Source organism: Oncorhynchus masou, chromosome 22 (assembly GCF_036934945.1).
Source record: "Oncorhynchus masou masou isolate Uvic2021 chromosome 22, UVic_Omas_1.1, whole genome shotgun sequence".
NCBI classification, from domain to species: Eukaryota; Metazoa; Chordata; class Actinopteri; order Salmoniformes; family Salmonidae; genus Oncorhynchus; species Oncorhynchus masou.
This window is the reverse complement of record NC_088233.1, coordinates 17416486-17440715: the sequence shown is the minus strand read 5'-3', so window position 1 is coordinate 17440715 and position 24230 is coordinate 17416486. Positions and strand designations below refer to the sequence as shown.

General features: G+C 43.4%; 1 protein-coding gene across 13 annotated transcripts in view; it reads right to left on the bottom strand.

Annotated features, from left to right (window-relative positions):
• The window catches only part of ppfibp2b (PPFIA binding protein 2b), a 97626-nt gene that overhangs the window by 13960 nt on the left and 59436 nt on the right, over nt 1-24230 (bottom strand). For 5 of the 13 annotated variants that reach the window (XR_010450890.1, XM_064929438.1, XM_064929439.1 and 2 more), the window contains 14 exons: nt 23875-23988; nt 18741-18881; nt 12094-12291; nt 10746-10838; nt 5157-5268; nt 4767-4799; nt 4144-4205; nt 3196-3271; nt 2801-2907; nt 2475-2542; nt 2082-2156; nt 1683-1743; nt 1371-1406; nt 853-991 (listed from right to left, as the gene is read on the bottom strand). Coding sequence is in view for 12 of the 13 variants with exons in the window: in XM_064929438.1 (XP_064785510.1) it covers nt 853-991; nt 1371-1406; nt 1683-1743; nt 2082-2156; nt 2475-2542; nt 2801-2907; nt 3196-3271; nt 4144-4205; nt 4767-4799; nt 5157-5268; nt 10746-10838; nt 12094-12291; nt 18741-18881; nt 23875-23988 (1315 nt within the window). In the remaining variant the exon portion in view is untranslated. The remainder of the gene's footprint in view (nt 1-852; nt 992-1370; nt 1407-1682; nt 1744-2081; nt 2157-2474; nt 2543-2800; nt 2908-3195; nt 3272-4143; nt 4206-4766; nt 4800-5156; nt 5269-10745; nt 10839-12093; nt 12292-18740; nt 18882-23874; nt 23989-24230) is intronic. The other 8 variants (XM_064929442.1, XM_064929443.1, XM_064929440.1 and 5 more) reach the window with 5 other exon arrangements.

Sequence of the window (24230 nt, the reverse complement as noted above, 5' to 3'; positions counted from 1 at the left end):
TTAATGCAATTTAAACGCTGTCTTAGCGGATGCCAATTCAATTCTGTGAAGACAAATTCCTCTTTTGCATATTCAATAAAACTATTTCACACAGGAAAATTAAATTACAGCCTGAGGTGAATGGGTTATCATGTTGCATCTATAGTTGTTTACAGTGGATGGTTATGCCAGTTCTGATAAGGTCTGTGCAAGCAACCCTCGCCGCACATGACATCGCCTAAGTAGCCCTGCTTTTGAGGGTAGTCAGCTTTGGGAGGGGTGCACTGCAACACCATTCATTTATGTGAGAAAAAAAAGGGTCAGGCATAATCCGAGACGCCTCTCTCTGATTCACTGAGGGTCTTACACCCTCCAGCACAGGCTGGAGTTGAGTCACAAATTTAATCCATAGTGAAAACAGGGGCTTGGTGCTTTGACATGCATGGGGCTTCTGCCAGAGTAGTAGCATGGTACCTAAAGCTGGAGCGCTGGCACTCCTGCAGCGGTCTTCAGCCATAACACAAACAGAAAGCCACGCAAAGCAAAAAAAGAGGACAGGAGAAACAGAACAGCAACAAACCAAGTGAAAGATTAGTTCAGAGTGAGAGAGAATGCAGAGAATAGCTGCCCCAATACAAACCAACCACAGTATGAGAGAATAGTGAAACAGTGCCATTGTTGTAACAAGCCATATTAGTGCATTTAAGCAATAAGGCCTGAGGGGGTGTGCTATATGGCCAATATACTACAGCTAAGGGCTTATGCACAACGCTACGCGGAGCGCCTGGACACAGCCCTTAGCCGCTGTTTGAAACATTCTAGGAGGCTGTTTGATAAAAACCACAAGTAGCAGTGTTTTAAGATGTAACTTACTTAGGTTCAACTCACTGTCCTCGCTATCGTCAGGGGACAGCTGGACTGGTGTGGCATACTGCTCTTGATCCCCATTCATGTCAGGTCGAGATAGCTTCCCTGGTAGGGTCTGATATTTGTTCATTTCCATGTGCCGATTCTGTAAGTGGGGGGGGAACCATTGATACAGGCAAGTCATGAGTCTATTCAAAATTAAATTAAATGGCATCTGTTGACATTTGATTTCAGTTGAACTGCTACTACTGTACATTACAGAACACAAGAATCAGATTGATATTTTTTCCTTTCATGACAATATCACTGTAAATTCAATTGGATTGCCATTGGAGTCACAAGTGTTCAAGAAACAACAGACAAAAGGCTCGTTTCATAAGCCTTAGAGGCATCGAGAGTATGATCGCTACTACATTTGACAGTTTCAGGTCAACCCTTGGCTCTGTTCAGGTCAGCCAGGATAAAGTCAGCTTGTGAGAGGTTAAGGGTTAGCAGCTCTGGTGAGATCATTCAGTGGAAAATACCTCTGAAAGCGCTTCAACTGGTTGACCCACTACATGCTACAGGAGGGGGACCGTGCATGAAGAGAAGACACACACTGTTAGTAGACTGATGTATTGACAGTATCAACTAAACAACAAAAGTGTGAGAATGCACATGTTTATCACTTTTTGTTAGGTTAACAGCCATCAGAAGCGTATTGGTTATGTATTGCTGTTAGAGCACGCATAACGTTTCTAATGTGTTTGGTCAAATACAAATGAAGCACATGCTGCATGTCTAACATGGATATATTAGTCTTAAAGTTCAATCAAAACACAGCAAAATCATGAAACCTTTGGTAACGATCTGCTTTGTAACTCCTCCAGGCTGCTTGAAAGCATCTGTGGTTGGGACCTATTGAGAAAAACAACAACATTGAAACCCAACTTGCACTACAAGAGTAAAGTATTGTAACTTGAGTTACGGGTTCAGTACAGTAGAATTCAGAGTTGGAAACTATTAGTTGGTGCTCTTCGTGGTCTGTGGCACTACCTCCCAGAAGGGATTGTGGGTAATGTGATGTGACAGGCTGGGCTCTACAGGAAAAGGGGTCTGAGAGGGCTGTTTGTGCCAGGCGGGGACATCACAGTGACAGGGTCACTCACAGCCACTTTAGCGGGCCCCTAATTAAAAGACAACCAAAACAAAGAGCAGCCTGGCTGTCACACCCATGCAGCCTCAGGTCTACTTGCCATTGTCCGTTGTGGAAGCAGCCAGCATCGCTCGGGGAGACCATCACCATGGACGTCTCCAGGGAGGTCTGGATACTGTGGCAGAGGGACAGGTCCAGTAGAACACAGTAAACTTGAGGGAGCACGGCTGGAGCAAAAGGTGTGTGTGTGTGTGTGTGTGTGTGTGTGTGTGTGTGTGTGTGTGTGTGTGTGTGTGTGTGTGTGTGTGTGTGTGTGTGTGTGAGAGAGAGAAAGAAAGTGTGTGGGTGTCCAGGGTTACATATGCCCTTCATGCACGTTTGGTCACCTTCTCCTAAGTACATGTCATTTTAACAACAGCAACAACAATACAAAGCTGTTGGTGAATTCTTCCTCCATGTGTGTTGAGTCAGTGTTTTTTGTTTGTTTGCTTACCTAGAGTTCAGCTCTTTCTGGAAGGATGAGGAAGACCTTAACAGAGGAGAGGAGCACCTGGAAGACATCTGAGTTGGGAGAGATCACACAGAGGACACACTTTAGACCAAGAGGTACTGGGTATGCACACTGAACAGTCTGCTAATACACTGCCATGATATGTGAGCGCAGAGGCATGGGGGTATACTACTACTCAGTGCTTTAGGTCTATTCTATGAAAATATGTAAGAGTAGGCAGGCACATGCACTGAATACTTGAGAAATGCAGGTTGTAGTAGTACTGTGTTTAGTGGTTCCCAGAGGATGAGCATGTAGAGGTCTCTTACCTCTGAATGGATGATGTCTGAATGAGCTTTATGTGTGAGAGCTCTCATCTTCAGACTCCCACTCAGTTCCTCCTCACTGCTCCCAACAAGGAGCTTCTCACTGGTCACTAAATACATGCAAAACACGCACACGCACACACACACACACACACACACACACACACACACACACACACACACACACACACACACACACACACACACACGGGTAATGCAGTGCTATGACCCCTAAGCATTATCATTCAGTGCATACCATCTTCAACATTCTTTGAATTATTTACAAAGCTTGTTTGAAAAATACTTGAATGTTTATTACCTCAGAGTGTGTGTGTATAAGCAGTGAGTGTGCCCAGTATAAAAGCAGTGAGTGTGTATATGCAGTGAGTGTGTATTACCTTGTGCGAGGGCCATCACCTCCTTCATCTTCCTGTACTGTCTCAGGAGAACAGTGAGCTCCTCTATGTGACGGTCCTGACACAAATAGAGAGGACTTTAATAACATACCTTCACTTTGTACAATGTCAACAAATTACAATATGTTAATTCAATGGTGGGTCTCATCCTGAATGCTGATTGGTGAAAACCGCATTCCAGCCGGTGTCTATTCCACAAGTTACCACCGGCTAAATTTATGACGTTAAAATTCCTGTTTACTCTGTTCCATCTGACTGCGCAATCCAGTGATTGTGTTAGCTGTGTTGTTGGCTAGTTCCTCTGAACAACAGTGTCCTGACGAAAGAGCACATTTTTATGCCTCGCAAAATCGCACCACATTAACTCATTGTCATGGATGTATCCAAATAAATGTCACTAGAAAACAGCTTAAACAAATGTAAATGCAAATGCAGCTACTGTTGTTGTTCTTTTTGATGTTTGATGTGACTGTAAGTTAGCTGTAGTTGGTTAGCTAGCTAGGGATAAGAACATTCCCAGGCAGTATGGAACTGGAACATTTAGAACGAACAACTGGGTCGAGTCCATAGATATAGAATAAAAAGACTGAACGACTGGGTCGTGTCTCTGGCAACTGAACCAATAGAACGAACGACCAGCCGGCTTGGGTAGCAACCCTAGATTTGTGTTGGAACTATATCTTGTGGAAGGATGAAATAGTATGAATAAATTATTCAAAATAGCAGTTTTAATGAAAATATGTCAATCATTATTTGAATATGTTGGTAACCTGTTTAAAAGTGATAATGTCCTCGAAGCCGGTGTTTGGAGGATATATTGGCACGGTTTGCTCACCCTCAACGAACATATCCTCCAAACACCGGCTTATCGGGCATTATCAGCTAAATAACACAATATACACACTTTTCAACAGAGTTTTTAAAACATACTTTCTCATCATTTGCCGCTAACAACGACTCCATCCCCATTTTCAACCTCTGGAATTCTTGGTCTGAAAAATGAAAAAATATATATATTTTTGTGAATCACGAGAGTAATAATCTAAAAAAAGAGCTGGTGTAAGGGCTTTAAGGAAACAAATGCCAGGGCCTATTCCTGGTCCCCGTCCACCCCTGAATCAAGTTGTAGTCATGAGCTCATGAGGCATGTATAAGTTATATTTTTCAATGGGTATGTCATTAAATGAAATTACAATTGGCCAGCTTTATCCTAAATATTGCAGATTGCACCTTTAAATTCTGAAAGAGAACAGGGCTCATATGTTTGGCCTAGTGACCTTAGCTCTCGTTTTGTCACCTATGAAGCTAAGTGAACAGCCCTATGAGAAAGAGGAGTGACTGTTCTCATGAGTGTGAGTGTGAGGAGTATGTGTCAGAGCTTCCCTCCCCTCCTCCCCTTCTCTGCTTTGTAGCTGCCAGGGCTGATGGAATGGGTGTGACAGACATGACAGCATGCCAGCGTGGATTAGACAGCAGAACAGAGAGGCAGTGACGGCAGAGCAGAATTGCACCAGGACCACAATTACACAAGCTTAGTCAGACTAGAGCCTTACATTGGTCTGTCAGCAGTCTCCTAAAGACCTCCACTACAGCAGGGGGCAGCATATAGTAAATAAACAACAGTGGAGGGGGCAGAGAGAAGGCATCTGTTAGGTATTATTTGAACGAGGCACCATACCTGACATCACACATGCAGTTGACTAGCTTAATGTCAAATTCGATCTCGAAACAACCATAACTTGGGTTCAATTGGTATCATTAGTTCGTATTATCAAATGTCAATGTTCGAAGTTCCCCCCCTGCTCTGACAGTAGAATAAGCATTAGTGGATTATATTTAGTTTGAGGTGGACCCACTGTATTAATGACCCTATGCATTCAAGTGTCAGTCCCCTGGTGTTTGTTACTGATGATGTATGATGTGTGTTTGACAGGTAAGGTTACCTCTCTCTGGATTCTCATTGGACATTGGGCCTCTGGAGACCAGCTGGCTCTGAAGGCCCTCGATCTCAGAGTCTTTGGAAGCCAGTATCTGCTGTAAGTCTGCTATCTCCACCTGTAGAGAGAGGGTCACGGTCAATGGAGTGATCCAAGTCAATACTGCATGTCTACAACCAAAGCCACCCGAGCCACGGCTTTGTTCACCACGTTACCATCTAGAAGATGGAGACTGACAGGTGCATCACATCTGGGATCGAGACACTGATAAAAAGCTTCTATCTCCAGGCCATCAGACTGTTAAACAGTCAACACTGCTCTGAACTTTAGTCAGTGTTACTAGCCAGCTACCACTAGGTAGTCTACCCTACGCTTTAGAAACTTCTGCCCTATGTACATAGAGTCATAGAACACTGGTCACTTTAATAGAAGGTTAAATATTATTTTACCCACTTTATATGTATATACTGTATTCTAGTCATGGCTCATCCCATAACTATTGCTGTACACACCTTTTCTATTCACATACTGTCCATACCGTCTATACACACCACTATGTGTATAGATGTTGCTTGTTCTGATATTCTTGAATTGTTTTTATTTTATTTTTATTATGTGTGTTTTGTTTATTATTGCTAGGTATCACTGCACTGTTGGAGCTAGAAACATTGGCATTTTGCTGCACCTGCGATAACAACTGCACATCTGTGTACGCAACCAATAAACGTTGATTTGATAATGACATCACAGGCTCTATTCAGTCTGTAACGCTGAAGCATTACAGGTTACGTGATAGAAATGTCAAGGTAACTTCTGATTGAGATGACATATGCAGCGTTTACCCTGAATAAAGTCTCCACTAAAGTGGGAACATTGCCTTTACATTTAAATCAAGCTGTAAAGCTGAACTTCTGCGATGCGGATTGAATAGAGCCCGTAGTCTCCTACAGATATACAGTGGGGCCTGAAATTATTGACACCCTTGATAAAGATGAACAATAATGACTGTATAAAATAAATCATTCAAATACTGAGTTATATTGTAGGCAAATTTTTTGGGGGATAATTCATAAAAATCCAAATGACTTCACAGGTCTTTATTGTAAAGGGTTTGAACACTGTTCCCCATGCTCGTTCAATGACTCATAAACAATTAATGAACATGCACCTGTGGAACGGTCGTTAAGACACTAACAGCTTACAAATGGTAGGCAATTAAGGTCACAGTTATGAAAACTTAGGACACTAAAAAGACCTTTCTACTGACTCTGGAAAAACACCAAAAGAAAGATGCCCTATGGTCCCTGGTCATCTGCGTGAACGTGCCTTAGTCATGCTGCAATGAGGCATAAAGATGTGGCCAGGGAAATAAATAGCAATGTCCGTACTGTGAGACTCCTAAGACAGCGCTACAAGGAGACAGGACATACAACTAATCATTCTCGCAGTGGCAGACCACATGTAACAACACCTACAAAGGATCGGTACATCCGAACATCACACCTGCGGGACAGGTACAGGATGGCAACAACAATTGCCAGAGTTACACCAGGAACGCACAATCCATCCAATCAGTGCTCAGACTGCCAGCAATAGGCCGAAAGAGGCTGGACTGAGGGCTTATAGGCCTGTTGTAAGGCAGATCCTCACCAGACATCACAGGCAACAACGTCGCCTATGGGCACAAACCCACAGTTGCTGGACTCGACAGGAATGGCAAAAAGTGCTCTTCACTGACAAGTCGCAATTTTGTCTCACCAGGTGTGATGGTCAGATTCACATTTATCGTCATGGTCTGGGGTGGTGTGTCACAGCATCATCGGACTGAGCTTGTTGTCATTGCAGGCAATCCCAACGCTGCGCGTTACAGGGAAGACATCCTCCTCCCTCATGTGGCACCCATCCTGCAGGCTCATCCTGACATGACCCTCCAGCATGACAATGCCACCAGCCATACTGCCCGTTCTGCGTGTGATTTCCCGACCTTGCTAATGCTCTTGTGGCTGAATGGAATGTTTCAACATCTAGTGGAAAGCCTTCCCAGACGAGTGGCTGTTATAGCAGCAAAGGGGAGACCAACTCTATATCAATGCCCATGATTTTGTAATGAGATGTTCGACGAGCAGGTGTCCACATACTTTTGGTCATGTAGTGTAGCTCAGAATTTGAATTATTTATTTTATACAGTCATTATTGCTCATCTTTATCAAGGCCGCCAATAAGGTGACAGGGCAATGATGTCTTCCTCAATTAGGAAAATCATGAGAGGGGTGTGGTGCATAATTCCTGATTAGGTCCTTAGTGTCATAGGGAGGACAAACAAATACTGATCAATACAGTATGAAGTCAATAAAAAGCTTTGTATCTATTGTAGTCAAAAACTTTAAACACTAGGTAACTATCCATACAGACATGGGCAGCAATCCTTATCTAGTAACACAATGGGTTAAGGGTTGAGCAATGGGGCTTGGAATAAGGTGCAGTAGTAGACAGAAATGAAGAATGAGGCTGGATGAGAGCAGTACACTTCACCACTGCAGTACAAATCAGCGGTTGAAACTGAAATTATTTTAGTTCAATCATGTAGAACAGAACCATTTTTTGTTCCATTTTACTGTTTTGACCTGCAAAATAAAGTTTTGAACTTGTTCGAACCCCCCAAAAAGAACAGATTTATATTGTTCCTTTCTAAACCTCTGAAATACATATATATATTTTTTTTACATTAGCTCAACATTAAATTACTTCACTAATGAGTGCGGATGGAGCAGCTTGCTATGGCGTGGGCAAGCTATAGTTGTTTTAGCATAGGCAGCCCAGCAAGCACAGTGAATCTGGGCCGATTACGGATGAGAGTTGGGGCACTCGGATGACAGTCACACTCGGCCGTAGAGTCACATATGGCCTGAGTCTGGGCCACCTTCTGCAGTATTAATAATGGCTAGAATGTGGGGATTAAGTTCGGGCCGATTCCGGTGTGAGTTATCTGGCCCTAATGTATTACTTGGGGCTCGGGGCGATTGGGGCTACTCTCTGGCAGATGATTACACAGCCTGCTTTATATAATTAACCTTTCATTATTTATTTATTTTTTTCCATATTTTCCTCATTGTTTCTGTAATAGAAAATACAATTAACATTTAAGTTAAATTCTTTAAGAGTCCTGTGTAGTATTTTAGTATTTTGATACTGTGCAAGGCAATAAAAACTTTGTGGATGTAAACTCGCAAGTGGTGCAGTGGTTTAAGACACTGCATCGCAGTGCAAACTGAGTTTCTACAGATGCTGGTTCGAGACCCATGACCGGGAGACCTATGAGGCGATGCACAATTGGCCCAGTGTTGTCTGAGTTTTGGGAGGATTTGACGAGCCGGGATGTCCTTGTCTTATTGCGCTGTAGCGACCCCTGTGGCGGGCTAGGTGCATGCACGCTGACACGGTCTCCAGGTGTATGGTGTTTCCTCTGACACAAGATGTTTTTTTGTGAATGGGTATAATTTATATGTATAAAATGTATAATAGTCATGTTTAAAATGACTAAATCGGGGTAATTTTGTATACATTTGTTTAAATTTGCATCGGGATTCTGGTAAGATGCCGGCAAATTCCGGTCGGGAGGGGCAGATTGCCTACACATGCACACACACTGGCAAAGATTTTCAGATACTGGAATACGTTTCTGAGTGACAGAGTGAGTGCTTTGCATAGGCGCCTTGAGTTTGTGAGACTGCAGAAAATGCACGGAACGTAAATAACGTTATTATCCAGTTCCCATGTTTTTAAAACAGTTCTGGAACAGTACAGATCACTTTTGTTCCCGGTTCGGATTCTGTTCCTCAAAAAAGTTTGGTGATTGTTTGCCTGCCTGCATGCATGCCTAGGACAATTCTGGCTTAACTGCCTGAAGCCTGTGGATGGTAGTCAATGACCACAGAGACTCCTATAGAGGGTCATGCACTTGGTCAGTGAACTCAATGGTTGGAAGTCTAAGAGTCGATCATCTACCATTCACGCCCACACAAACAAACACTTGTGAGCCGTCTCCTCTGGATGAGCACAGCGTATAGATAGATCTTCTAAACATGGCAGTCTGTCTGCAGCCTGAGACATGTACGTATCGCCCCCCTCAACCCCCTTCACCTCACTTCTGCAGAACCCGTACATTGAATTACAGATAGCAATTGGAGCATGCTATGTTCTGTATTATTAGTTCTTTGTCGGAGAGGACGGGGGAGTAAGAGTGAGCTGTCAGATCGAGTCAATGTTAAAAGCAGTGTTCGCTTGGTCTCGCTCTTCCCTTTTCCCTATTTGTTTGTTTTTATTTTATCTCAATCTCCCCATAGATATAGAAAACAAATGTACATATCCTTATTTTGAAGGAATATATAAATACAGTGGGGCAAAAAAGTATTTAGTCAGCCACCAATTGTGCAAGTTCTCCCACTTAAAAAGATGAGAGAGGCCTGTAATTTCCATCATATGTACACTTCAACTATGACAGACAAAATGGAGAAAAAAAATCCAGAAAATCACATTGTAGGATTTTTAATGAATGTATATCCACTAGGACTGTTGCCAGAGAATTAAATGTTATTTTCTCTACCATGGGCCATCAGAACGTCAAACTGGTCTCACAACTGCAGACCACATCGTCTGAGACCAGCCACCCAGACAGTTGATGAAACTGAGGAGTATTTCTGTCTGTAATAAATCCCTTTTGTGGGCTTTAAAGCCCTTTTGCCTATGCACTCCCAGGCCCACCCATGGCTGTGCTCCTGCCCAGTCATGTGAAATCCATAGATTAGGCCCTAATTAATTAATTTAAATTGACTGATTTCCTTATTTGAAATGTAACTCATAAAATCGTTGCAATTGTTGCATGTTGTGTTTATATTTTTGGTCAGTATAATTCCCCATTATTTAACTAAAAATAGAAATTGGTATGGAATCCATATGAGGAACATTGTCAGAGGAATGCCAGTGTTCCTCATATGGATTCCGCACAGTGTCTAGTCATACAGATGACAATACACCAAGTGTACTCTACTCACAGGATCTCAGTAGAACCACCTGAACCTGTGAGGGATTGGGTGAATGAGATTCCACAACCATGGTGTTAACAAGAGGAGAGGAGGATGAGGAGGAGGAAGAGGGACAAGTGCAGAGTGAGGTGGAGGCAGAGAACATCAGGAGCAGAGGGGGAAGGAGAAGGAGTTGTCAGCATGAAAGAGGGATTAGGGTGGGGAAGAAGAGGCACCTGAGCGGTCCGCCATCGCTCCTCCCAGTGCTGCTTCTCCACCTGAGTGTGCTCTACAGTGACCTTCAGGCTAGAGAGCTTGGTCATGAGCGACTGGTAACACACATGGAGAGAGTAAGAGATAGAGAGCTAGAGGGAGAGAAAGCCAGAATGGGTGGAAAGTAAACTGGAAGATAGGAACAAAGTTTACCTCCAAAATTGGAGTTGCCAAGAGCAACAAAGTAAAATTGAGGCAATTATGTTTTCAAATGAAATAGGAATATCAATTTGCTAGAAAACCAACTAAAGTGGGTGTCACCTTAAAGTGCCATGTGAATAAACATTGTTATTTTTTTTACCTTCGTGGCCTTTAGTTGTCTCTCATACTGCAATTTCTCCCCCTCCAGCACATCCACTTTACTCTTGAGGAGCCTGAGTTCTTGCAGTAAGCCCTGTGAATAACACAGAACATGTTGTAACGTTTTAATTGAAAATAACTGTGTCCCTTTGATGCAAAATCTCCAGACCTTAAACACCATGCTCTTCACTGTGCCTACCGCACAAATCACCAACGTATCCACTCAAAACCAGTGTTGGATACAAACATAGTTCTCTCAGTTTATAAATGAACATGTTACACCAAAAAGTAGAAGGGAAGTTTTCAAATGTTGACCCACGTAATTGGATCCCTTAACAGCCAGAACACTGTGCAGTTAATACATATAAAGCTCCACATCCCAGGAAAGGCAGCAGATGACCCTTTTAACATGTGACCAGTCAGTCAGCCCCTAAACCCGTCAAACTCAACTCCAGACCTTGAGGGCAGTTGCACTGCTTTTTTAATTATTGTTCCCCTCTAATCAGGAACTGATTTAGACCTGGGACACCAGGTGGGCGCAATTAGTTATTAGATAGAAGAGAAAACCAGCAGGCTCTGGACCTCGTAGGGTAAGAGTTGAATACCCCTGCCCTATACTGTACTCAGAAGTGATGGCTCAGGCTCCTCAAAAGGAACAATGTTTATGGACATTGCCAGTCAGTTAGCCAGTCTGGTTGCCAGTTTGTTTCAGCACCCATTAGGTCCCTTCGAAAAAGTTATGTCAAGGCTGAATATTGAAACAAACTGGCACAAGGCTATAATGTTTCTTGGACAATTTCATCAAATCATAAAAAACTTGAACATTGAAAAAGTGACTAGAGTAGATAGATTTGTATTTATCTCACGTTTAGAGATAGGGTAGGAGCATAAGCCATCAACCAAGCCCAGTATTTGGACAGAGTGTCCAGTAAACCTTGATTGCATTAATAAGGTGAACCACGGTCATGCAAACACACCACACCACTTACAATGAGTTTGAGACAACACTCAGATATATATATTTACAAAAAGAAAACATGGGGGATTGGAAATGATGCAGACAAGTACATTGATGGATGCCACAATCTATCTGCAATATTAAAGCTGATTCCAAAAAAAAAAAAAAAAAAAAAAAAAAAAAAAAAAAAAAAAAAACACCTCAACCGAATATGGAGGACAACAGTACACTAAAAACCACAGGATTCACATACATTGTAGTAGTAGAGATAGAGACTTCGTTCACTGTAAAGAGAAGCGTTAAGTACTAGACCCAGTAGAGGAATCTAGAGGTGTAGGGAGGACGGTAGTTAAGAGAGAGGGTGGGTAGCATGTCCATGGGTACTGCCTACATTCTGTCCTCCACAGCAACAGCAAAACTCCTCCATGTCAGTGCCACCCAAGCCCACGTCAGGGCTCTGGTTGTGGGCCTCGCGGGCACCACTCTCCCCCTGGGCCTCCATGGCCCGTTTCTCCATGATGCGGGTGTGGATCTCTTCCTGAAACCTACACATCTGCTCCTGGAGCTCGCTTATCAGATTTACCACACACTGAGAGAGGGAGAAGAAAATATAAAACAGAAAAAGGAAAAATAATAATAATAAAAAGGTTCCAAATGATATGCACTGCTGTGGGTATTTTGTTTTTATATTCATAAAACAATTAAATTAAAATATGAGGTACAGTATATACAATACCAGTCAAAAGTTTGGACACACCTACTCATTCAAGGGATTTTCTACATCTTAGAATAATAGCGAAGACATCGAAACTATGAAATAACACATATGGAATCATGTAGAAACCAAAAAAGTGTTCAACAAATCAAATTTATTTTATATTTGAGATTCTTCAAAGTAGCCACCCTTTGCCTTGATGACAGCTTTGCACACTCTTGGCATTCTCTCAACCAGCTTCATGAGATGACTTCATGAGTCACCTGGAATGAAATTAACAATCTCAAATTTGTGGAATTTCTTTCCATATTAATGCGTTTGAGCCAATCAGTTGTGTTGTGACAAGGTAGGGGTGGTATACATAAGATAGCACTATTTGGCAAAATACCAAGTCCACATTATGGCAAGAATAGCTCAAATAAGTAAAGAGAAACGACAATCCATCATTACGTTAAGACATGAAGGTCAGTCGATAAGGAACATAAGGAACATTTCTAAAACTTTGAAAGTTTCTTAAAGTGCGGTCTCAAAAACTATCAAGCACGATGATGAAACTGTCTCACGAGGACTGTCACAGGAAAGGAAGACCCAGAGTTAACTCTGCTGCAGAGAATAAGTTCATTAGAGTTAATTGCATCTCAGATTGTGGCCCAAATAAATGCTTCACAGAGTTCAAGTAACAGACACATCCCAACATATGAGGATGTTCAGAGGAGACTGCATGAATCAGGCCTTCATGGTCGAATTGCTGCAAAGAAACCACTACTAAAGGACACCAATAATAAGAAGAGACTTGCTTGGGCCAAGAAACACGAGCAATGGACATTAGACTGGTGGAAATCTGTCCTTTGGTCTGATTAATCCAAATTTGAGATTTTTGGTTCCAACCGCAGTGTCTTTGTGAGACACAGACTAGGTGAATGGATGATCTCAGCATGTGTGGTTCTCACCATGAAGCATGGAGAAGGAGGTGTGATGGTGTGGGGGTGCTTTTCTGGTGACACTGTCTGTGATTCATTTAGAATTCAAGGCACACTTAACCAGCATGCCTACCACAGCATTCTGTAGTGATACGCCATCCCATCTGGTTTGCGCTTAGTGGGACTATCATTTGTTTTTCAAAAGGATAATGACCCAACACACATCCAGGCTGTGTAAGGGCTATTTGACCAAGAAAGAGAGTGATGGAGTGCTGCATCAGATGACCTGGCCTCCACCGACCTCAACCCAACTGAGATGGTTTGGGATGAGTTGGACTGCAGAGTGAAGGAAAAGCAGCCAAAGCTCAGCATATGTGGGAACTCCTTTAAGACTGTTGGAAAAGCATTACAGGTGAAGCTGGTTGAGAGAATGCCAAGAGTGTACAAAGCTGTCATCAAGGCAAAGGGTGGCTCTTTTGAAGAATCTAAAATCTAAAATATATTTGGATTTGTTTACTTTTTTGGTTCCTTTTTGGTTACTGTGGTGATTTCATAGTTTTAGTAAAAATAAAGAAAAATGTCTGAATGAGTAGGTGTATCCAAACTCTGACTGGTACTGTATGTATACACATTGTATAAATGCAGTATATATACACTACATGACCAAAAGTATGTGGACACCTGCTCGTCGAACATCATATTCCAAAATTCTATGCATTAATATGGGATTGATCCCCCTTTACTGCTATAACAGCCTCCACTCTTCTGGAAAGGCTTTCCACTAGATGATGGGGCATTGCTGCGGGGACTAGCTTACATTCAGCTACAATAGAATTAGTGAGGTCAGGCACTGATATTGGACAACTAGGCCTGGCTCTCAATCGGTGTTCCAATTCATCCCAAAGATGTTCGATGGGGTTGAGGTCAGGGCTTTGCGCTGGCCAGTCAAATTCTTCCACATCAATCTCGACAAACCATTTTTGTATGGACCTTGCTTTATGCACGGGGGTATAGTCATGCCAATAAAGGAAATGGACTTCCCCAAACTGCTGCCACAAAGTTGGAGGCACAGAATCGTCTAGAATGTCATTGTATGCTGTGGCGTTAAGATTTCCCTTCCCTGGAACTAAGGAGCCTAGCCCGAACCATGAAAAACAGCCCCAGACCATTATTCCTCCTCTACCAAACTTCACAGCTGGCACTATGCCTTTGGGCAGCGTTCTCCTGGCATCCGCCAAACCCAGATTCATCCGTCGCACTGTCAGATGGTGAAGCGTGAATCATCACTCCAGAGAACGCATTTCCACAGCTCCAGAGTCCAAAGACGGCAAGCTTTACAGCACTCCAGGCAGCGCTTGGCATTGCGTATGGCGATCTTAGGCTTGTGTGTGGCTGCTCGTCCATTGAAACCAAAGCTCTCAACAAACAGTTATTGTGTTGATGTTGCTTCTAGAGGCCGTTTGTAACTCGGTAGTGAGTGTTGCAACCGAGGACAGGCGATTTTTACGTGCTGCGCGCTTCAGCACTGGGTGGTCCCATTCTGTGAGCTTGTGTGGCCTACCACTTCGAGGCTGAGCCGTTGTTGCTCCTAGACGTTTCCACTTCACAATAACAGCACGTACAGTTGACTGGGGCAGCTCTACCAGGGCAGGAATTTGATGAACTGACTTGTTGGAAAGGTAATATCCTATGACGGTACAATGTTGAAAGTCACTAAGCTCTGCCAAGTCAATGTTTGTGATGGAGATTACATGGCTGTGTGTTTGATTTCTTTTTTTACGTAGATAGATAGCAGAAGTGGTTATTACTACGATGAGGGTAAACGGACCTCTTGGAGCAGATCTGTACAGTGCCATGTTTGACACAGTTAAACTGTCAACGTGTCAAACATGGCACTGTACAAATCTGCTCCAAGACGTCCCTTTACCCTCATCGTAGTAATAACCACTTCTGCTATCTACATCTATCTATATATATTACCAAAAGTATGTGGACACACTTTAAATAAATGGATTCAGCTGTTTCAGCCACACCCGTTGCTGATGGGTGTATAAAGTCAAACACACAGCCATGTAATTACTACGATGAGGTTAAAGGGATCTCTTGGAGCAGATCTGTACAGTTAAACTGTCACACTGCCAGACAGCGTAAACAAAGTTCCTGAGTTACTTTGCAAATTCTCAAAGTGCAAACGTAAAGACTGGCTTATCTGGTTGCTGGCCAGAAGATACCTTTACTTCCCTGAGGAATTGGAAGGCTTCGAAGATTAAGGACAGCAAGTAGATTCCTAAACTAGATTATTAACATTTTGGTCAACTAGAATTAAACTGAAGTGTATGTTTGATACCAACAAGTTAAACGGTAACAAACATTGATTTTATGGTTTTGGAATCTTCCACTAGAGTAGAAAAAGTGGGCAAGTCCATTCCCTGTGAAAGGAGGGGGTAGGTTGGTGGTTTAATGTCCTAATCTTGGATACGTTGACAGAAATGCCTGGCTTGTGGACAGAGGAAGTTTCATATGAAAGTCCCAGTTGATGTTACACTAACAGTACAGCTGATGATACACATTCTTCCTCTATGTATAGCTGTATGCTCTGAGCTTGGTAGTCGAGGGGAGTGGGATGTTCCAAGTGAATTTCTGCCATTTCCCCATGGTGCATGAAGCCTAGCCTAGTGTTTGTGGATGAAACCAATGCAGACTGGTTACCATGGCACCGCAACCGGCGTGGAGTCCCGCTCTGCCCGGATATCATGGATTTATGGGACGAGGTCAGAGACACATGACCTGACAGGCTGTGTACATTACATGGTAAACCCACAAGCTTCCCCCTCTGTCAATATACTTGATATTCTGTCCCCAAGACAACTCTGCATAATGTCACTGTTACCAACAGTTACAGACATTTGCTCATGTTATGGCAAGATTCTGAATCAGATAGCGATTTCATTTCACATCGATGTGCCCCTCACGTCCGAACTGCTGTGCAAATGTCTCTAGCATATTTTTGCGCTCAGCAGTTGATTGCTCACCAGAATGTCTGGAACACAGCCTGCACGTCTGCACGCTGCCATTTCTCATCTGCCCCACTGTCTGTCAGCGGCTCTAGTTCAGGCCCCGTCGAGATTCTGTGTCTCTGGTCATTTCCAGCCCTGCATATCAGACTCTAAATCACCTTTTGGGGCAGCCGGGGAGTTTGGGTTCCCTGGGCCTCAGTGGACATTCACAACACTAAATCATGTTCATTTAACACAAGGCCAGATCCTCTGGTGACAGACAGACTGGGGAATGTTACTGGGCTGAGGCTCTGGTGACAGACAGACTGGGGAATGTTACTGGGCTGAGGCTCTGGTGACAGACAGACTGGGGAATGTTACTGGGCTGAGGCTCTGGTGACAGACAGACTGGGGGATGTTACTGGGCTGAGGCTCTGGTGACAGACAGACTGGGGAATGTTACTGGGCTGAGGCTCTGGTGACAGACAGACTGGGGAATGTTACTGGGCTGAGGCTCTGGTGACAGACAGACTGGGGGATGTTACTGGGCTGAGGCTCTGGTGACAGACAGACTGGGGAATGTTACTGGGCTGAGGCTCTGGTGACAGACAGACTGGGGAATGTTACTGGGCTGAGGCTCTGGTGACAGACAGACTGGGGGATGTTACTGGGCTGAGGCTCTGGTGACAGACAGACTGGGGGATGTTACTGGGCTGAGGCTCTGGTGACAGACAGACTGGGGAATGTTACTGGGCTGAGGCTCTGGTGACAGACAGACTGGGGGATGTTACTGGGCTGAGGCTTTGGTGACAGACAGACAGACACAGACAGAGAGATAAAACACTGCCAACGTCACAGAAAAAGTCTGACTCTCCTCCTCTCCTCCCCTCCCCTATTTTTCAAGGTCTTACATTGGTATGCTACAGTGCCATTTGAGAGCAGCTGGGTGTAATACACTGAACAAAGCAGCACAAAAGGCTCATTGAGGAGAGGCGAGGCGGAGGTGCTGATGCTGGTGAACTGGACTGGGGTGTTTGGAGTAGTTGGTCAGGTTATTGGAGTTGAGCTGACTGCATGTGGTCATGCCTAACCCTTCTCCAGAGGGATGACGCAACACATAGCATTAGGTGGAATCCAGCAAGCACATGGATGTGTCTGACTTAGCTCTGGATACAGTCAGAAGAACTAATATGATTAACTAATATCAGCAATCAAACAGTTGTATAAGCTCTTATAATGGACATACGTCGTTCAGTTACTGTGAACAGTTACAATTGTACTTGTAATATTATTGTAACTGTTCACAGTAACTGGAAGACTTATGTCCATTATTAGCCTAATACACTAGAGCAGAAATCCACTGAGAGCTGGTGGTCTGGTCATGACAGTTCCTAATGAAGTTATAAAATGGTGACCAGTCAGTGGATGACCAGGGCTTTGACAGACCTACAGAGGAGGTGCTCCTGTGAGGGGAACCTTACAGCTTGTCTGGGGGGGCACCTGTCTGTTTGGAGGGGCACCTGTCTGTCTGGGGGGGGCACCTGTCTGTCTGGGGGGGCACCTGTCTGTCTGGGGGGAGTGTTTGATCTTCTTGGGGTGTCCCGTTGGGGTGCCCCAGGCTCTGGAGATCCCCTGTTTCTCTTTACTATAAACCTATAGGTTTGGAGCGGTCATATAAATGTGTCAAAGTGAACCTACAGACCTACATGTTTATGCCATTTTAACTTAAATCTTTCATTCACTACTCCTGTAGTATTTTTTTCTCCAGCCATGTGACTCTTCTAAGACTGAAAGTGAGGCTACTTGTGAATTGCTATTCTCAAGGTTATAGAGATATAATTTTCTTCGTGCCAAGTCCATGTTTCTCCTGAAGTATCTGACAGCTCTACATAGGCCTGCTGACACATTATAGCACATTGTGGTCTGTGCAGCATCAAATGAACAATCCACGTGTGGTTTCTACCCAGCCAGCCTCAAAGAGAACAACAGGTGGGTCATGAAGCTGGTAAAGGCACTGAAAGACCACACCGAGACCACACTGAGAAGACCACACTGAAAGACCACACTGAGAGACCACACTGAAAGACCACACTGAAAGACCACACTGAAAGACCACACTGAGACCACACTGAGACCACACTGAGACCACACTGAGACCACACTCGCTACTGATGGAATTATGTTGTTTTTCACTTGGCACTCCAGTACTGTTCAAACTAGAAAACGGCTTTGGGGGACTCTTGCTAACAGCTGTGGGTTAATGGTGCCACCATACAAAGCCCTGAGTGAAGTGCTTTTGAAATGCTTTTCATTTTCAGTTTAAGTCAAGTTTAAGCTAAGTTTTACGGTTAACCAGCCCAGTGTGTGATTCTCTCCAATCATGCCAGCCTGCACTATAGTACTGTACCTCAGCTTTGTTCTGCTGGTCCTTGCTGCTGTCGTTGTGGTTCTGTTTCTCGTCCATGCCGACCAGCTTCAGTTTCAGGTAGGAAACCTCATCCATCAGATCTAGTTTCTGGGTCTCCAACGAGTTTCGGCTCAGCAGCTCCTGTGCAGCACACAGCCACAGAGACACATTAACACTCCCCTACACACACACAACGCATCCACTGACCAGAGCGCAGTACAAAGTCAGTTGCTGCACAACTGGGCAAAAAGTTCCCCCAAACCAAAAGTTCAGCCAGGGAACCAGTGTCCTGCTCCGATATATTTTTATATATACCAAATAATGTTCATATATATATATATATATATAGTTGAAGTTGGAAGTTTACATACATTTAAACTCAGTTTGTCACAATTTCTGATATTTAATCCGAGTAAAAATGCCCTGTCTTAGATAACCACTTTATTTTAAGAATGTGAAATGTCAGAATAATAGTAGAAAGAAGGATTTATTTCAGCTTTTATTTATTTCATCACATTCAGAAGATTACATACACTTAATTAGTATTTGGTAGCATTGCCTTTAAATTGATTAACTTGGGTCAAACGTTTCAGGTAGCCTTCCACAGGCTTCCCACAATAAGTTGGGTGAATTTTGGCCCATCCCTCCTGACAGAGCTGGTGCAACTGAGTCAAGTTTGTAGGCCTCCTTGCGCGCACACGCTTTTTCAGTTCTGCCCACAAATGTTCTATAGGATTGAGGTCAGGGCTTTGTGATGGCCACTCCAATACCTTGACTTTGTTGTCCTTAAGCCATTTTTCCACAACTTTGGAAGTATGCTTGGGGTCATTGTTCATTTGGAACACCCATATGCGACCAAGCTTTAACTTCCTGACTGATGTCTTGAGATGTTGCTTCAATATATCCACATAATTTTCTCCCTCATAATGCCATCTATTTTGTGAAGTGCACCAGTCCCTCCTGCAGCAAAGCACCCCCACAACATGATGCTGCCACCCCCGTGCTTCACGGTTGGGATGGTGTTCTTCGGCTTGTAAGCTTCCCCTTTTCCTCCAAACATAACGATGGTCATTATGGCCAAATAGTTCTATTTTTGTTTCATCAGACCAGAGGACATTTCTCAAAAAAGTACGATCTTTGTCACCATGTGCAGTTGTAAAACGTAGTCTGGCTTTTTTATGCCGGTTTTGGAGCAGTAACTTCTTCCTTTCTGAGCGGCCTTTCAGGTTATGTTGATATAGGACTTGTTTTATTGTGGATATAGATATTTTTGTACCTGTTTCCTCCAGCATCTTCACAAGGTCCGTTACTGTTGTTCTGGGATTTATTTGCACTTTTCGCACCAAAGTACGTTCATCTCTAGGAGACAGAACCCGTCTCCTTCCTGAGCGGTATGACGGCTGTGTGGTCCCATGGTGTTTATACATGCAAACTATTGTTTGTACAGGTGACCATGGTACCTTCAGGCATTTGGAAATTGCTCCCAAGGATGAACCAGATTAAATGTCAGGAATTGTGTAAAAACTGAGCTTAAATGTATTTGGCTAAGGTGTATGTAAACTTCCGACTTCAACTGTGTATTTATATATGCTACGTGTCCTTATTTTGATATCCTCTGTCTGAATCAGACATGAGAGAGAGAGAGAGAGATCAAGAACAAGTGAGAGACAGAATCCTAAGTGAGAAACAGTTAAAACTATGGACATAGACTGTCACTGTGGAGAGAATCAGAGTGTGTGTGTGTGTGTGGGTGTGGAGCAGGTGGGTGTGTGAGCCGTGACTGTAGGTTTCACACACAGTAAACACACTTCCCTAAGGCCCTTTGGATATCCCAACACCCCTCGTCACTAGAGGCTGATTTCGGTTCCTGTTCCAGCAGGGGATACTACTTACTCCCTCCACTACAGACTAAGATTCACTATCACATGTCATCAAAATAACTTTGCATCACATCATCTGAACTGGGTGTCCCTTACCAAGGCAACTATACATAGGCCTAATGATCTGCAATAAGCTATTCTAAATATAAGTGACATCACATGGAAAATAACAACTCCACACCACCAGATGAAAAACATTGAAAAGGAAATATGTTAAATAAGTTATGGCGCCCTGTGACCCAACCCAACACCGACATTACTTCGAGCAGGATCAGCCGAGCATTTAGAAGAAATTTTACGTAATTTTCTGTGAAGGCCTATCAGCTGATTCTGCAGCTAACTAAGCCTGTTGAAATCCTTCTTCTGAACTAATTATGTACTGGAACACATGCGGGCTGTGGCCTACTGATACCCACCTATTCAATTCAATTCAATGGGCTTTATTGGCATGGGAAACTGATGTTTACAAAGCAAGTGAAATAGAACTATCTGTTTACCCAATGTAGGAACTAGAACTATCCGTTTATCTAGGCTTGGACTCTGTTGTACTGCTATAGGCTCCCAGAATGAGCACTGTGGCTGACTAGCCTGACTAGGTGCCCTAACATGCCCCTCAGGCTTTCAGAGTCAGACAGACTGATCAGGCCAATGAGAGACCGGGGGCCAAGTCCCTCTGAAACAGGACCTCCTCCTTTCCCTGGGCCACAGCCAGAGGTGTGCCAGCCTGTCAGAACTCTCAGCAGACCCAAGGTGCCACTAGCCTGGTCTCAGATATGTTTGTGCCTTATAACCAAGAACATACAGTTTGTTTGACATAATAACGGCCATAGGAGTTGGCTAAACAGATCAAACATATATGGGTTACCACTGGGCCAGGGTAAGGCACCACTAACTGTACATTCCCCTGCTTGGTCAAGCAAGACACAGGGAGAAGGAAGGAGGCTGGCTCTGGCTGTATGGTAGGTCAAGCTATCAAACATGGACTTGACTGGCCCTAACAGCAAACAATCCTTCTTAGTGTGTGTGTGTTTGTTGTCATGGTTGGTGTGGAGCCATGTGCACAGTATTGGGTGAATAATTCCTCTCTCCGAATGAGGATGTAGTCACTATGACATTCTGGCAGGGGGAATATAGAAATGAAATAGAACACAATGTAATGTATATCTATGGGTGGTATTCATCCTAGGTAAGAATGGAGAACAGTACGGTGCTGCTTCAGTAAACCAAGCAGAAGGAAACTAGTGGTGATCCCACATGTGCCCAACAGCGATGACACAAACTGTTTTATGAATGGGTGCTTATATACTTATACGGAGAGATGTGTATGGTGTGTGTGTGTGTGTGTGTGTCTGTCTGTGATTGAGGCACATAGAAAGAAGACACTGTTTGATACTGGCATCCCTCACTGGCATCTCTCACTGGCATCTCTCAGGGGCATGTGGCTCTGAGTAAGTATAGATCTGATGAGTCTAATGGTGAAAGAATCTGCCCAACACACTCATACATTAGCTTTTACTGGAACTGGCAGCAGATACTGAGAAGCATTCTCCTGAGACTCTCCATTCCATGTTCAGAACAGCAGTGAAACATTCCTCTATACATTAACCTAATCACACCACACACAATGAGTATGGTTGCATGCACACAATAATGTGATTATTGTGGACAATCAGATGAACACACCTGAAATCAGGCTTCCCAATATCACTCTGATAAATGCAGAAAATCACCAATCAAAATAAACATTCTTCCACAGCGACCATGTTATTTTTGTGAAGCATATTTGATTCATATAAAGATTGTATGTGAAAATGACTTCCAAGACGCATACATACAGTTGTTCCCAACTCACTTCACTCGTGCTAAAGAGGGAGGCTCTCGGCTGGTGCTAGCACATGCGTAGATCAAATACACTGCTGGAACGATGATGAAGGTGTTTACCTGTCCTAATAATTTGAAAGGTAGATCAGAAAACCAGGTGTTTAATCAGTGTATGCTTACTTCGACTTTGACCGTATGCTGATTTAGATAAACAGACTAATAATCTGCTTCCTGTCATATTCAGTTTCATATCGAATTATTACTGTGCATGTAATCATGATCATTGTTCAAACAGATATCATCAAAACTCCAATGCGGCCAAACAATGTGAAAATAGACCTGTGTTTTTAACCAGACATTGTCTAATACTAGGGTTTTCTGCATGACCTTGTGAGATAATGTAATAACAGGAAATGGTATTTCTCAGGTGGAAGAAAGGTTTCCCCCTAGACCTGTGCCTATGTACAAAGGCAACAAAATCAAAGCAACACAATCTGCTTGGCATTTGAGGCTGATAAAAATTATAAAAAATTAATTCACTTTAAAGTTTAATCTTTTTTTATTACTGATATTTATGGTGAACTAAATGGCTGGATGAGACGAAACAAACAAGACAGAGGGCTTTTTGATTCATAAATTGGGTAGCTTTGCGTTCCAGTGTTTGGAATGCGCGTAACAGCCTGAGAAGAGGTGTAAGCAGATGTAGCTCAAGGGATCCTCGCTCTCACACCCCCTCACTCCCATCTCTTAAAGTCAGAGTACAAACTGTAAAACTCTCACCCTGTCTCCCTCCCTACATTTCCACAACAAACATGGTGCACTGACTGACTTACTTTGCCTTCTTCATACCTACTGGTGTTTAAGGCAGAGACAAGACCAGTCCACTTTTGATCCAAAGCATGCTTAGCAGCCTGTCCTGGTACACACAGCTAAAGAAAGTCTTCTCAAAATGTAAGATTATGCAATCTGCCATTAGTGGAGGCCACTATCATAAATATCTCTGCTCTTATAATGCCATGGAGTCAGTCAGCTTGTAAGATCGAAAGATAGTGAACTGTGAAAGCTATCCCTCCATCTGCTGAGTGACAAACTTTGTGCAATCGAGGTGAGTCACTCACAGGAAGCGTCAGTATCTTATGTTAGTAAGAATGTCATGCATGAAACCACACCTCTTGTTACTAATTTACCACACACCTACTGCCCACGAAAGGAGACAGGTTGTTGGTTCCATTTGTCACTAAGATACAGCATATTGTAGTCTTTAAACGTGCTATAAATCACACATTTACAAAATACAGTCAACTTAATTCCTCTAAGACTAAAACAGGACTATGTTTATCCAGGAAACAAGTAGAGGTTGACAACATCAATATTTAGCTTTCCATGCTAATACGCTGAGCACAGATAAAGTAGTGGTAGTGTCTCTCTCTGACCTGCTGTAGCATTTCCTCAGTGGAGTTGAGTTTGTGGTGGTGCTCCTCCAGAGAGCTCTCCAGGTCTCGGATCTTCTCTCCTTGGGCCTCCACCTGGTCTGTGAGCACGCTCACCTACAACCCACAGAAAGGACACCTCACTCAGTCACTCACATTGACAAATAGCTCCTCTCACCTGCTCCGGAACTACCTGTATGCTAATAGTACTAATTCCTCTGACAACACACAGGTAGTTTCACTTCATTCCTCAGCCGGAGTAGAACTATGTCAACAGCCAATGTGAAATATCATGAAAGATAACCTAACCTGCACTTGACTTGACATGGTTCACTGAATTACAAAAACTGAGCTGAGTA